The sequence below is a fragment of the Pipra filicauda genome, unplaced genomic scaffold (assembly GCF_003945595.2).
Source record: "Pipra filicauda isolate LSUMZ 115617 unplaced genomic scaffold, ASM394559v2 scaffold119_size3216105_pilon, whole genome shotgun sequence".
Lineage (NCBI taxonomy): Eukaryota > Metazoa > Chordata > Aves > Passeriformes > Pipridae > Pipra > Pipra filicauda.
Window position 1 is genome coordinate 269,882 of NW_024103651.1, and position 15,706 is coordinate 285,587.

Genomic DNA, 15,706 nt, shown 5'->3' on the forward strand with positions numbered 1-15,706 from the left:
GCAGCTGAACTTCTGGTGTGGGCAGTGGATGTTTCCTTACAAATCTTTAGAACAAGTAGAAGCTTGGAGCGGGGCAAGTCCCGAGGACCTGCTCTTTCCTGTGCTCCCACCGCTCCAACCTGGATCTGTCAAAGTTTCCCTCAAGGACCAGGAGAGTCCAAATATCCAGGTTTTCCTGTGCATTGGGGTGAAAGGCTGCACAGCTGGCCAGGATAACTGCGTGGATAAACGTGTTTTGGTGGTGCACAAGGGGAAACGGTGCAGCGCAGGAGCTCTGTGTGACTGAACTACTTGTTTGCTTCGGCCATTGGATTTTTTTTCATAGCTTAATGAGTTCTGGCATAAATCAATACTGTTTGAGTGCGGTGTACAGCTGTGGCTGGCGTTGGAGCAGAGTCTGTAAGTCCAGGGCATGCTTGTGGCAAACTCAAGAGAGAGGCAGGAACATGCGAACTTTTGGGGTTTTGTGTCACACAAAAATGCAACAAAAGGAGGAAAAGATGCTTCTGTGTGAGCATAGTGTGGTCGCTGTGTATAGTTTGTGGTGGGAGTATTGTTGAATAACTCTGGCAGCAGAGCTGCTATGCCTTTGTGGTACTCCTATGTGTGTGCTAAGTCCTGTAGTACCAGTCAGGATATTCAACTTTCATAGACTTAGCAAGAGAAGTAGGAGGCTGGAAGAACATTGCTGAAAATGAGAATGATTGCTTGTGGATCTGGTAGGCAATTTGAGAGGCATTTAAACTGTCTTTAATTTCCCTGTGATATGAGCAGGACACTGAGAATCTGTTGCTTTACTGATGGCTGTTTTCCTAGCAATATATGGACAGACAGCATGTACTATGAATGCGATGGCTGCTTGCTTGTTGTCAGCAATATTTGCTCAGGGACAATAAACAATTCTTTGCTGAGCTTTATTATAAAGAACCACAAATGCCCCATATCTCCTGAAACAAAGCCTTTATTGTCTTAATGCAACTGTGGGCCAATTTCATGCTTGGTATAGTTCCACTGATGTTGGTGGAATTTTGCCAGGGATGATTTTGGCAGGTGAAGTGTCACTTCTGTGTCCATAATGCTCAAGAGTAATGCTGCTGTATTGTCTTCAGCACTTGAATATTGTTAATTAAAATGGTATGCTTATGCTTCCCAAAAGTTAGAGGTGGGAGAGTCATCTCATCAGGTCCTCACAATAATTTCCCACTTGCTTTCTCCTTTCTGCTTCAGATCTCATATCCCTTAATTTACTCTCTTCCTTCTTTTTTTCAGTCTTAGCATCTTTTTTCTCTCTTCAAAATTAAGAAGCTTCTCTGAACTTCAGTTCACCCTCGAGCATTTAGAGGTTTTGAGGCAGCCGGTGTTGAACCCTGCACCACCCCTGCACGACTGGGTAAGTGAGGAGCTGTGTGGCAGCTGCAGTTGGGAGATCCTTTTTGCACATGCTCTCCTTTACAGGCTGATTTGTGTGGTGGCTCTGGTCGTGCATTTGCTGAAGTGGCAGATTGTTTGTCAGAGTCACGAAGTGGAACAGCCTGGCTTGAGAGCGACTGATAGGCCAGGCTGGGGGTGGGGAAGTCACTCGGTTTTTACATATAGCCACTACTCAAGATGTTGAGAAGCGGCTGGTTTTGAGAACGTTCCTCCTTGGCATCAGTAAGGACAGGGAAACCACCTAAAAATTGGAGCAGAAGGAAAAATGGGGAAAGATGGAAGGAAATATTCATGTTTACTAGCTGTGGGAAGAAGAGTGGAACTGTTTAACCAGTAATTGGCTCTAACAGAACCTTGGCTCCATCAAAGTTTAAAAAAAAATAAAAAGATTTCACTGAATAAAACTATGTTATCTTTGTACGTGGTTAACAGTATTAAATACATGTGGCCAACTCTTAGTCTGTTCTGGGGCTGTGGTAGTTGTTAACAGACCAAATTTCAATGCTCAGCTTGTGCTGAGCAGTTTTGTATCTGATGTCTCTGCGCTGAACAACTTTGTATCTATTTGCATCTCATAAGGACACAAAAAGAGCATGTCAGACACAACTCACGGCTGATGCCGTTCTGGCACAGAATCAAAGAGCAAAATTCATACACCGTCTCACCGTGGAGGGGAAGAAAATGTTCTTAGTGCTTCTTCAATCCAGTGATTAGTCTGAAGTTTGTTCTGGTTTGACCAGACCTGGCATGTGTTTGAGTATCAGTGGAAGTATGGTTTGCAGCTAACATGATGTTGCCAAGAGCCTGCAGCTCTTCTGTGTTTACTTGAAAAGCTTGTAAGTTGGGGTTTTGATGTTTTGTTTTGACATAAGACAGTGGAAGGGTTCAGCTGTGGAAAGGGAATTGGTCACATGCTAACCTGAACATAAAGCTGCAAATTTGTTAGGAAAAACATATCATATCTTTAGGAGAAATGTAAATTCTGTGGCTACAACTAGATTTCTTGGTGATACTTCCTTCCCCTTCCAACGTCTTGCATGCTCTTCCCAAGCTTATCTCTAAGCGGGCTTCATTTATATTAATCTTCTAAAATCATGCTGAAGTGGAAAGGTGCCCTGTCTTCCCGCTGTGGGGAAGACACCTTCCCTTTGCAGACGGGAATTAAAAGCACAAACAAGTAAATGGGTCATCTGTGACCCCACAAACTGGGTAGTGGTGCAAAAACTTGAACTCGTATCTCCTGAGCCACTGGCTAGTGTTGAAATGAAAGTTCTTCCCCCCTGCAAGAAGGAGTAGGAGAAGAGAAGAGGCACGGTATGAAAATCACTTGGGTTATCTGGCTGTGATGCAACCAGTGGTTGACTGCTCTTCCACCACCCCCATGCACGTAGGTATTTTTTAGACTGTGCAAAACAGAAGGCTTGTGTAATGATAAATGCTTAAACAAAGACATTTGGCATACACAGGAGAGGAAAAAAAAAGGGACATTTTTATTCTCCTTTCTATACCTGCCTTCAAATAGAGGGTTCTGTTTTTACAGATGAGTCTCTGGCTGTATCTTTGGGGGGGTCCTTCATCTGTCTCATTGTACAGTTGTGTGGAGCTGTGTCAGGTGCCAGCAGAAGGGCAGAGAAGGCTTTGCAGAGCCAAGAGGGTCATGGCAAGACCAGGGCTGCCTTTCTGTGACCACACCAGATGGGTGAGGTGATGAGAGTGCAGATCCCCACCCTGAGAGACCAGTCTTGTGGTTTCTAAAGGGGTGGCTGCTGTTCCCTGTGCTATGCACAGGCACTCACGTAGCTGCTGTTCTCACGTGGCTGCTCTTCTGCTTCAGGGTGTTGGTGTGAAGGGCTGTGGGTGTTGCATGACAGTGGGGAGCTGCGTGCGGCAGCTCTGCTGTGGCAGAAATGTTGCAGGGGTTACATGAGCAGGGGGCATTGGTGTCTGCAAGAAAAGGAAGGATGTGGTCTTTTCTTACTCTTTCTATACAGTTTGAAGCACTGGAGGGTACCTGCTACCTCTGTGTTTTGTCACTCTGAGAAAAGTTTGAAGTAATGCTTTCCCTTACAGCGCTGTGCTTGGTGCTTGACGGTTATCATTGCGAAATCTGTCATAGTTGTTACTTTGGTTTCAAAACATGTTTTGAGCTGACAGACTACTTCTTGTGTTTAGGCTAGTGCTGTAAGTTTTGTGTACTGAAGGGTAGGAAATTCACAGGTGGGAGAACAGCGTTTCCAAGTTGTGTCTATAAAAGAACAAGTCACAAAGACTTTGGAGCAGTTGTGTAAAGTGCTTTGTCTGCCGGTCAGTGTCATATATTAAAATAACTCTTGAAATCAGTAGTTACTCTAATGATTAAGCCTGGGTCTACAGCTGAAAGAGCAGGTTTTGTGGTAGCTAGATCTAGTGTGGCATGGAGTTTACTGAGTCTTAGCAGGTCATCAGCTTGCTTAGATGGGATGAGGATCCTAGTTTCATGGTGTCATCCGGGAGCACAAATGCAATAACCTTTACCTTATTTAGCTTTATTTATCCTAGAAACAAAACTCTTGTATTTGCTTACATTTTAAAAATTTCTCTGGCAATGTGAAGGCAGAAGGTTGCCTTTTGGGCACATACATGCTCCTCATGAAAAAGAGGAATAGCACAGTCATTTAGGAACAGGGAGCAAATCTATTTCTTTTAGACAAGCTCAATTTATTTATTTTTACATTTACACTGCAGTTTTGGGCAGCATATGTGCCTTCAGGATGAACTGTAAAACCTCTGTTCTGCCCTTTATCCAATCTCAACCTTTTAAATTTAATGCCCCTCAGTGTGAGCTGCATTAGAGTCCTGTAGAGAGCTTGTGATGACAAAGCATGAAAAGTGCTGCTGCTATCAGGGATGCTTTAATGCACTGGAGAGCAATGTTACTGCTTTTTGTGGTGGGATGAGTCTTATTTTTTACCTTATACCTGGGAATTGCTTACCTTTCTTGTAAGCTGTAGAGCTGAAACCCACAAATGCTTCTGAAGGAGAAACTGTGCTCATGTTCGACTTTGGTTGAAGCTCTGCTTTGCAGTATAGTATATTTTATGGAGGGGAAACTGTTGCTTTTTAGAGGGAAACCCACATTAAGCTGATTCTGCTTACTTGCATATTGAGAGTTCTTCTGTCCATCTTCAAGGACATTCAGTTCACCAGTGCCCACTAGTGCCAACTAACTTAGCAGGCCCTGTTGCATCTGCTCTGAAGTAGAGGCAAATATTGCCAGTCAAAGGTATTTCAGCAGCAATGGCACTCAGTGGGTTGGCGAGAGGTAGGATGATGATGGGAAATAATAGAACAATTCTTTTCATTCCTTGCCTGTACAGTGAGTGGGTATTTGTCAGGCCTTATGGACATACATAGGCTTTTGTTCTGGTGCTAATAATAAATAGAGTTCACAGCTCTGAGTTGTCAGGACGATGTGGCGAGAAGTGGGTCAAGACCATTCGTGTGTGCATAACTGCACTCCTAATCTAGGCCAGTGCCTGTGCTGGATGCTTCTAAACAAGCTGAAAAGATTTCAGGGAAGCTGGAGTTTATGCTGTCAGCTGGATGAAGTGCACCTCTAGCTGAGTGGAGCACTTAAGGACAGGGATCAGAATGGATGGTCTGGAGTAGCTTTGCATGTTAGGACCACAGAGGTACAGCTTTACTGTTTAGTACCTCTGAAGAGCTGGAAGTTTAGTTTGAGCCATAGGAAATTTTCTTCTTTCTGGCGGGGCAACTTGCTGAGCAGCCTTTCAAATGTGTGCACTGCTCTGCTGTTTCCTCTGAAATATGTCTCTGCTACCTCAGTTTCCTCTGAAGTGTCACTGGGGACAAAGGTGATTTGCTCAATGTTGCACTGCATTGCTGCAATGTCCTTCAGACTTGCTGTGGTAGATGAGCTCCTTGGTCCACTTCAAGGAAGAGTAGGGGCTCACCCTGAGGTGCAGTTAGGGACTTGGCTGCTGGAAGAAGAAGAAAGACAACTTCCATGCGAAGCCACTGGGATTTGTGGTGTTAATTTTTGGAGAGAATAGGGGGGACTTTGATTGGGTTATGATTTCTTTTATGATACTACAATTGGGTTTTTTTTTTTCAATCCTAGAACTTTGAGGTTACTTGTCCTTGAGGATGAGCTCTGACATATAATGCAAGCTGTAATACACATTTTAACTCTCAAAATACCTGGCACATCACTGCTGCTCACTGAAAACAGTCTGTCAGAAATCTGTATCCAGGTTTGGGTGACAATGGAGGAAAGGATAGGGAAAGAGTCATGGTAGTATTGGGATTTCTTGGCTGGGAGGTGGTGCTTTGGTACTTCTAAAAGTAAACAACCTTTTTCTTCCAAGCCTCAAGTATATTTGAGGCCAAATGTAATGTGCAGAAGCAAACGGGAATGTACCTGATGTCTCGGGTGTGTAGGCAGCGGGCTTTGCCAGGCAAAGAGATGACCTTTCAAAGGTGAGCATGGCTTGCCTTCCACTGTCCCATCATCCTCCTGTGTCCTTTGTCATACTGAGCAGTGCAGTGATACAATACCTGATTAGAAGTGTTCAGGAGCAGGGAGTCCGGTGTATTCTGGAAGGAAGCCCTGGCTGTGCAAGGGCTTGTCCTTGTGTGCTGTTTGTTACCACAGATGGCAACTGTGGGAGCAGGGTGGCTCTCCAAAGGCAGTCTTGGCATGCCTGTTACTCTTCATTGATCTGTTTGTTCTTTCAAGTACGAGAAGGCTGAACAAGTCATAAAACTCTTACGCAAAATATAAGCAAACATATTCTTCCTTTTTCAGAAAATACCTTAAAAGCTAGCTGTAGAATTAAAAATATTCAATGTCTCTGAAGAGCAGAAAGCGTTTTCCTCTTGGTGTGAAGCTGCATCCCATCGAAGAGTCTCAAAAAATATTTTTCTGAAGTTTAGCAACAAGAAAGCCAGCCCTGAAGCTTGTTATGAAGACTGGAGTTTGTGAATGTCTGTGCCAGTCAGTCTCAAGTGAAGGATTTAGTTTAAAAGGCTGAAGCACGTTACAGATGCCACTGGATCAAAACCCTCTTTTGGGGAAGTTCAAATCTGAGTTCATGGGCCTCTTGCTTTCTCTGTAGTTAGTGAATCATGAAACAACAAAAAGAGGGAAAAGTTGAAGGCATCAGCTGGTTGTGTTAGATGCTACATCCTTTTCATAGTCATGCAGAAGTGCTGAACCTTCAAAGTGCAATGACTGATTATATATTTTTTTTTAATGTAGTGTGTAAACAGAATAATATAAATTTCCTTGCTTGAGAGTGTGAGGACAAGTCAGCACATGAAGTTGGAAAATAAGTGTGCCAAGTATTGTTTTGTTTTCCAGTTGCCTAAGGGCCCTTCCTGCCTAGCACTGTCCTAAAGAGACAGTCTCTACCCTGAGGAATTTGCAGTTTAAATAAGGAAAAGTGTGTGAATAGATATTGAGGACACAGAAGGTGAAGCATGTTGGTGTGGGTTGGGTTTTTTTGTGACACCTGCTCAGTAGTTTTGAGAGTTGAAATAGAAAAATTTTTCTTGCATCAGAGATCAGTTTGCACTGAATGCAGCTGCTTTGCTGGAGAGACGGCTTTTTAGTGAAACTTCCAGTGTATCTTTATGTATCTATATAAAGGTGCTTCATTGCTCATGTTTATTGCACTGCAGGAAGAAATTTTGACACTGTAAGCTGTCCCATAGGGATCTATACAATTTCCAGATAGTTAGGTCTACTTTTTCTCTGTAGAAGCACTAAAAAGGTATCTCCTCAACCTTGTTACCTATTTCCAGGTAACTAATAGGATTAACAGATCCAAGACGACGTGTTCCTTTAGCTAAATGTAATCCATTTGCCAGCTTCAGCCAAAAATATTGCAAGGAGAAGCACAGGCCTACATAGTAAATCTTATTTTCAAAGAAAACGAGGCTTAATAAAAGTTGCACCAGTGCTTTTTTTTCTCTAGAAAATTTCTGCAACTGCTGTCACTTTAATTGTGAAGTCTTAGACAACTCTAAAAATTGGGGGCCAGTTTGAAATGCAGAGTCAAAGGTCAGCCAGGTCAGGGATACTGAGACAGCTTTTTAAAGAAATGGGGTGAAGAATTTGAAAAGAGAGTAATGTATTTAAAACCTGGAGGACCTCTTATGCTGTAGCCATATGGATACCTAAGTAGCTAAATTTTCTGCTCAAATTGTAATTCCTGTGTCTGTCTAGTCTCTTCCTAATCCACTGCCATGATTTCCTATGGCTGAGTAGTTCTTCCTTCCCTCAAAGCTGTCACAGAGTTGGTAGCACGGGATGACTGCAGGCAGCATCTGCCAGGGAGAGGCTCTTACTTCTGTGGTGCTGAGGCTGTGGTCTGCTCAGTGTGGGCTGGACACAGCTTTGCCCCAGAAGGATGCCCAGGTTTACAATGTTATGCTAATTAAGGTCTGGGTGTCTGCTGTACATAATTTTTAATTGCTGAAGCATCCTCATATCAGCTTTCACCAAAGTTGTTCTTTGAATCATTTTTTTTCCCTTCCTTTGCCTCAGAATTATGCAAGAAAAGGAAACTCTGGTTCCTGAAGCACAATACTGTCACCTGTTTTACTGTCCTGTGGATTTTTATTTTTGTACTGATGGAAGGCTTTGTTTAAATGTTTAATTCTTTTGACTGCCAGCATCTGGTAGCATACAGAGGGAGGGCTACATGTGTAATGCCTGTTCTGTGCACCGAAAGGCAAGAGTTTAGAATGAACTTTGAAGTAGAGGAGTGTGTGTTTTCGAAGAGTTTATTCCTTTCACCATTGAAATTGAATTAATAAAGAGTCCCATCAAATTTGGCATAGCGTGCATTGATAAAATGGTACTTTGTTAAATAACTGCTTTAAGGGATCATTCCAAACCCTTCCTCCCATTTTAGTATTGGATATTAATCTCCCTATTGCAAGTAACATCAGCACTTGTAGAATTAAGAATTAAAGTTTGAGCCGGTGGTGAGTTCTTTTATTCCTATTTTATCTCTAATGATGAAGAAGCCTCAGCTGATTTCCCGTTCAGGTTTAATGCTTCACAAAGCTTGAGATTCATCTTTATTTTGTCTCCAAAATTTCACTTGTGTTTAGGGTATTTCCTCTTCCTAATAGGAAGCTGATTAATTGGTTGCTAAAACAGCCACAGATGCAGTGAATTTACTCCCTAAGTGCATACACACCAGATTACGCATACTGGTCAACAAAACATTGAATAGCACAGTGAACTTATCACTGTAAAAGAAATGACATAAGGAGCTCGTATTCCTCTGGGTATTTTCCCCCAGGAAGGGGACTGGAAAAAAAGTCTGCACACTAAAAAAAACTTAAGATTAAATGTCTTTGTAATCAATATACTTGTGTGGTGGGTTTTTTTGCTTGTTTGTTAGGATGCCATGAACTGAGCTCAGAGTATCATGGCTTGCTAAATGGGAGGCTTTAGAAGTGTGCTGTAGGAAATGGTCTCCCTGAGGAAGGAAAGGATATGAGAGCTCAACAAGCCATTTACAATCATTCTGGTTAATGTGGTTAAAATAGGTAATTTTTGCGTAGAATTTTAGAGTGGTATATTTGAAAAACTGACTGTGTCAGGGTAAACAAATCATTCCAATATCTATTTAAAGTACATAAATATTTATTATTGTCCTTCTTTTACAGATTGAGGAACAAAGGCTGAATTGACTTGCCTACAGCTATAACTAATTAATACAAGGATAGAATTTGAACTTGGGACTTTGAACCAAGAGAAGAATAAACAGATGAAACACTGCAAATGGAAACATAATGAACAGATAATATAAACTTTATATTTCAAGCATAAACTACTACCCTAATACAGAAATCATCTTTTTGTAATTGCCTTTAGGCAAGTAGGCAGCCTAAAAAGCTGCTTCTTACTGAAAACATGAACTGGTTAGACCAGATCATTACCTTACTTGCCAGTTTTGTCTGTGCTGCATTACCCCCATTAAGCTTGTTGCTTCTGAGAAAATTCCTAAAGACAAATTGGAATTAAAATTAAATTTTCAAATAACTGAAGTTCATATAAAGAGAACCAGGCAAATTACACTTCATCTTGAAAAGCTGCAGCAAAATCATGTTAGAGATTTCCTTTACTTATCTCCCACATAGATTATTGGTGTGAGTCACTCAGAGCACTTGTAGGAAATGTGGGAATGGAGCTGACTCAAAGACAAGTGATTGGCATCATTTTATGGGATGTCACCAACTGCAGCTTCATTAAATGGCATTTTTTTCTCTGTCTTGGTCAAATGTTAATTTTTATTGCAGTTTAGTCTGAGCATAGCATAAATGTGTTTTTTGGTTTTGGCAAGTTCTCTGGATCTCAAGGGCCGTCATCTTTACTTTTTTGATGTAAAGGACAATGGATCTCAAAGCACAGTTTTCCCTTGCTTCTCTAAGTTGCATTCTGTTGGGGTGGTAGCACTCACACAGTTGCTGCCCTACTTCAGTTTTGTGCATTCTGGGAGAACAGTGCAGTCCTGTAACAAGATTTGGGATTTGCCCCCCCCTTTCTGGAAATTCCTTTGGAAATAATTTTGGAAAGAATTTAATGAATTGCAGTATCTAGCATTTTCAGTCAATGCCTTTGTGTCACTGATGAAAATTGAGAGGTAGGAAGTTTTTAGTGGCATTTCTGTATAACTTTAAGCAACTTCAGACTTTCATAATGAAAATTTTTCGTTTCTAAGCTGGCCAAGTTAAAAAGCAAAGAGAAATTCTCTTAGTATTCTGGGCTTCTAAATGTCTTCTGGACTGGATGTTGTTTGAATTGAGTTTCTTTGCCTTAACTGTCTTGTTTGCTCTGCTGTTTGTGATTCATTTGAATGTGAACTAGCCAGCACTTGAATAATGGAAAACCTAAAGTAAATAAGTGACAGTGCATGCTAGAGAATCAAAAGGCCCTACAATGAGCCGTGGTGCTCTTCAGAACAATTTAAATATCTTTCTGTAAACAAACTGTTGAATGAAGAGTGGTTGAATGGAAGCTGAAAAGCTTGACTCATTCAAGTTTGGGACATTGAAAGTCTAGACTAGATTTAAGTGTTATTACTTTGAAGTCCTTAGAAGAGGGGTAGAAGAATGTTTTTAAAAGGGCTTTCTTTACCTTTGCATAGGGTTTATAATTTAATCTAGGGTTTGGAGGATTAAACTGGGTTTATTCTCATTGTGGCAGAGTTAGACCTTGTTACATTGTCCCATGCAGGACAATTTGTTAAAGGTTAGTAGTTTGTCTCTTTTCCCCTAAAGTGAAAGATGCTTTAGATTGTAGATGCCAATTCTGTAAATAACAAACAACAGGAAATTTGTAGAATGACTGAAAGCGGTTTTTGAACATGACTTAAGTTTCAGATTCTTTCATCATATTGGTGTGTTTTTCCTAATAGAAGAGGTCTTTGTATTTTAACCAGAAGCCAGAACTGTCCTACAGAACACCTACTTTCAGAAGGAATGCAGGCAGGTAGGTAGGTTACATTAGAGCTGATCGTTTCTTCATCTTCATGTTTGATAAATTTTGACAGAAAGTGGGTCAGACTATAATACTAGCCTGGAAAGAAAATGAAATGTGAGATAACTTCAACAACTACAAAAAAAGGCTGGTACCATATGTTTGTACCATACGTATTTCTGCTACTGCCTGAAGCTGTAAACTTTCTAGCTGATCTGCACGAGATAAGCTTGCATGAATCTTTCACTCCATCATCACATATTTGACCTCTTTTGTGTTGCATAACTACATCCCTTTGTCATGCAGTTCACGTGTGGTCAGTGTGGGGATCCTCTAGTTTTGCCTTCCTAAACCTTGGTTTTGTTTTTCTGACAATTAATTTCCTGTTGATTCAAATTCAAAAGTTTGTTTGCTTTTTTTTTGCTTTTAACATTCTTCCAAAGGCTGTTACTTGTGTTGTCTCTGAAAGCCTGTCAGAACCTGGACTCCTGGCTGAAGTCCTTCATTGCTCAGCCACCGGTTTACATTGTAGGAGAGCTTCGTGAAGGCTTCAGACCCTTTAAAACCTTCAAACCCTTTAAAAATTCAGCTGAAACCAGCCAAAAGTTATGAGGAGGGGTGCAAGTGCACACTTAAAATATCACACAAGAAATCCAAGAAGGTTGTTTAATTTAAATTCTTAACTTCTTAAAATCTTGACCTGGCCCTTTATTTGCTCCTTGGTTATGGCACAGTCTCTCTGGAGAGACTGTGTGTTCTGCTGTGCTTTTGCAGCTTAACTTTGTACCAAGGGAAGTCCCTGTGGTGACTCTCGCAGTCTGGTTTTGCTAGAGCCATACTGATTTCACTAAGATATGGGCATCAGAATAGTGTCCTAGAGTTGTCCTACTTCTTGTGTGAATGCTTTACAACATGGTTGCTACCTTTTTAGAAAGGCTGTTGTGCAAGCAAACCACACCGATTTCCTTCAGCATTGTTTAACTGCCAACTCGTGGGTAGACGAGATGGGGAACAGTAGATGTGCTTTCGTTCTTGCTGACTTTCTGACCAATGAACCATATTAAATTTTGTAAAGCTGAAGGTGGGAAAAACCCCAATATATTTCAGTCCCCTCCTTTGGTTACAAAAATAAAGGGTAATGTTAATTTATCACTCCCCTCTCAAAGCTTTCTGTAACTGCATGAGCTACTCGGTTAATTCAATGACATGTGCAACACAAAGGATTGAAAATTGGAATGGATCAGAAACTCCTATTATTTCAAATTGTAATGTAGTTGTAAACTGGCTTCAGGCCTTTGAGTTGAAAGATTAAAAATTGATTACAACGTGCTGCTGGGTTGTATCACAGAGAGATAAAAGTTGATTTTACATGAAGTGGAAACTTAGACACACAAGTGTGGAACTCAGTAAGCCCACGGTGAGTATATGTTGGCTGCCTTTTTTTTACAGTCGCAGATTATATCATAAAGCAATTTATTTGTATCAGTGGCCTGTCACATCATGTAGGATCAATCTTTGCTTAAATAGGGAATACTTATTAAGGAAAGCTGCTGCAGACCAGAGCTTGCATTCTAGCGTTGTTATCTCTGCGGGCCAATAACCACATGTTTTATCTGGTATTCTTCCCAGTGCACGAACATGCCTAGTGAGTAACACATGAAAACCAAATATAACAAGGGTTGATACATTTGGCCGACTTGCAGACTATAAGGATCTCATTATTTTTTCCTACTTCCTGCCTTTGTTTTTTTTATTTGAAATTTATCTGTTTAATACAGCATTTTGCCTTAGCAGCCTAGGCAAGGTCCTTGCCCATTTCATCTGCAAATTAGTCTTTCTATGGATATGACTATGTTGAATGTTGAATTTGATTGTTATTTATTTATATTTGTAGTAGCTCTTTTTATTTGTCTCTTGCAGGAAGTTACATAGTTATTTTTTCTTTTCATTTTGTTTTGTACATAAAGGAAGGCTAAGGATCACACTGTACAGGGAGAAAAAGGTAGGAGGATGTCAGAAAGGTACCAACCACTTACTAATATCAATAAAACTTTAATTAACTAAATGCTCTGTCTGGCCTCTTTCCCATGTAATATATAAAAATCAGAGAGACTCTCCTAAGTCATTATTACTGGTTATCAAAAATACTTACATTTCCCTTTACATTTCCATCCCACAGTGAAGCTGAAGAAGAATTGCCTAGCAAGTCTCAATATGCAAAGAAATCTTGGTTATTCAGCTTATGCGTTTCCCTACATTTACATGCTTGCACTGGTGTGCTAAAGAGTTGCCTTTATCAAGCCAATCCATATTTAAAACCTTTGTACCTGCAAAAAGTATGAGTTCCACACCAGGATTCCTGCTGACATTCTTGTAAGGTCTGTCCAAGGTTTGTAGAATCACAGAAAGGTTTGTGTTGGAAGGGACCTTAAAGATCATCTCATTCCAACCTCCTGCCATGGGCAGGGACACCTTCCACAAGCCCCATCCAGCCTGGCCTTGAACACTTCCAGGGTTGTCTCAATTTACTGCAGTATCCAGGATGCCACCTGCAGAATTCTTGGGAGAGAAAAACTCCTGTTCAGCAAAACCTGTGCCTTGCCTCCTCCTGTACCATTAACCTGGTTCCTGTTGACGTAAGGTCTTCATGTGAAGGGAGTAACTCAGGATTTAAACTGTCTGAGCAGGAATTGGGCAGCTGGGCTTTCAGTGCAGATGGCGACTCATCTTTCCTCCCCCAGGAGGAATGAACCTCCCTGCTCCAAACTTCTGTGAGGTTTTTGATAATTCTCATCTTTTTCTGCTGGCGACCAGTAACAGCCTGCCCCCTTCTCCAGAAGTGATTGAACCAGTATTGGTGCTAACTGCAAGTGGATGTCCTTAGGCTTGCAGTTACAGTCATGAGTAATGAGGGAAACAACAACTCTGCCTGCCTTGCTTTAATTTTTGTTCTTGTATCTCCTGGTTTTTGTCTCTAATCTTCGGGCTCAGACAATGAATGAGGTTTAACTGCGGGTCCTAACACTGAGCTGATTATGCACAGATCTGCAGGTCAGATGTTAAGCTGTCAGAAGGGAGACTTGCTGTGCTGCCTGAGATGAAGTGGTGTCTTCTTAGATCCATATCCGACAAACCAGGAGTTATTGTGGCCTCCCAGAGCCCAGTGGTCCCTGGGTGCCATCCTGTGTGTACCACAGGAGGGGAGAGTACAGAGACAACATCTGCACTGTTATAAGTGCAGCCCTGGTACCAGATGTGAGCTGGGACTCCTGTTGGCTACACCTTTGATGTGACTGTCCCCTAGTCACCCTCCTGTGGGCTGATGCTGTGGGATTGTGGTGCCCTCTTTCCAAAGGGTCACGTTCATCACCTACTGCAGGAACCAGTGGGACTGTACTTGGGTTGCCCTTGTGCAGTGTGGGTTCTGGTGGCCAGGGATGAACTCCAGGGAGTGTTACCTACCACTGAGCCTGGCCCAAGAGGGCTTCTTGATTGCCCATTTCCCATAAATTGCAGATGCTGTCAGAGAGTCTCCTGGCTCGGCTTTTTCTTGGCAGTGTTGTTGCAAGAAAGCATTTTTAATAGTTGCTTTTCACCATCAAAATGATTATTCTACCATGAATCAGAGCTGACTTAGATGCAGGTGAAACATGACTCCCTAAGCTGAGGTGTCTCAGCCAGACCCCCAGAGCAGTTGAGCTTATGGCACATGAGCTGCCTTACATCATCCCTGTGTCCCTGTGGGGGGGTTTGCCACAGCTGATAGCAGCCTCTTGTGACAGCCTGCACAGGGTGAGGGAAATCCACTCCCTACAGATGGAGAGATCTGGTGACCACAAGTGGGATTCTCTGTTGAGAGCTCAGACTTCCCAGGGCTGCTCCTTGAGGCACAGGAAAATCCATCATTTTCTTCCAGCCCATTTTTTTTAGTTCCTGGTTCACCACTCAAGTTAAATTTCCTTTAATGTGCTCTTTACGTTTTCAGCTTTAAAAATGTGGGAAAGGCTCTCCCATGGCAGGCTGTATTATGGTGCAAGTAACTATTTCAGAGCTGGCCCCTGCACTGCGTCTTGCCCTCTCATCTGTCATCAGTTCCCTCCTGTGTTTTGTGAAGTTTTTGCTTTGCTCCTGACTGTGGCACAGCAAAAAGTGAGCTCATGGGGAGCTCAAATTACTGTTGAACCAGTCCTGATCTGTTTAATGGAAACCTTCCTTCTCCAAACCCTTTTGCACTCCTTTTACTTAAGTCATAAAAATTCTTCTGTTTGAACTTTATGAAAACAAACCAAAACCCTCTCTGTGTTACAAAACACTTTGGTTCCTTTCCCTGGTTTTGTTTCGCATTTTTTGCTGAACTGCTGCTGGAGGAGCGTCTTGGGGTAAAAAGACACTGCTTCTTAGCCAAACAATTTAAATTTTTCATCAAGGGAGATGTATAACCAAACTCTTTGTGAAATGAGTTAACCATCCATTCCAGCTCAAAGCTTTAAATAGGAAGCGTGCATCATTTCAAAAGCCAGGAGAATTTGGACATGATAGGGTGCGGACGAAATAGTACTTCAGCAGCTGTGAACATAAAGGAAAACGTCTGACTGGTTCTGGCAAAAGCTGGCATAAATTTGTACTTTCGGGTGTATGTGTGTGCATCTGAGCTCGTGAGACAGTGAATTTTTGCATGTTACACTGAGTGGTATGTGAGCATCAACCCATATTTACAAAATTCCGTGGTAAGTGTCTTTTAGTATTTTTTCCTGAGGCAGAGATGTGCCAGGATCT

General features: G+C 41.7%; 1 protein-coding gene across 4 annotated transcripts in view; it reads left to right on the forward strand.

Annotated features, from left to right (window-relative positions):
• FAM107B (family with sequence similarity 107 member B) overlaps positions 1-15,706 on the forward strand; it is a 124,865-nt gene that overhangs the window by 65,755 nt on the left and 43,404 nt on the right. Inside the window, exons 3-4 of one of the 4 annotated variants that reach the window (XR_005565343.1) lie at positions 1,270-1,390; positions 9,118-10,936. The exons of 1 other annotated variant lie outside the window; for it this stretch is intronic. Coding sequence is in view for 1 of the 3 variants with exons in the window: in XM_039386054.1 (XP_039241988.1) it covers positions 10,933-10,942 (10 nt within the window). In the remaining 2 variants the exon portion in view is untranslated. Of the gene's footprint in view, positions 1-1,269; positions 1,391-9,117; positions 10,943-15,706 lie in introns of those variants that run through there. 2 more of the 4 variants (XM_039386054.1, XM_027722510.2) reach the window with 2 other exon arrangements.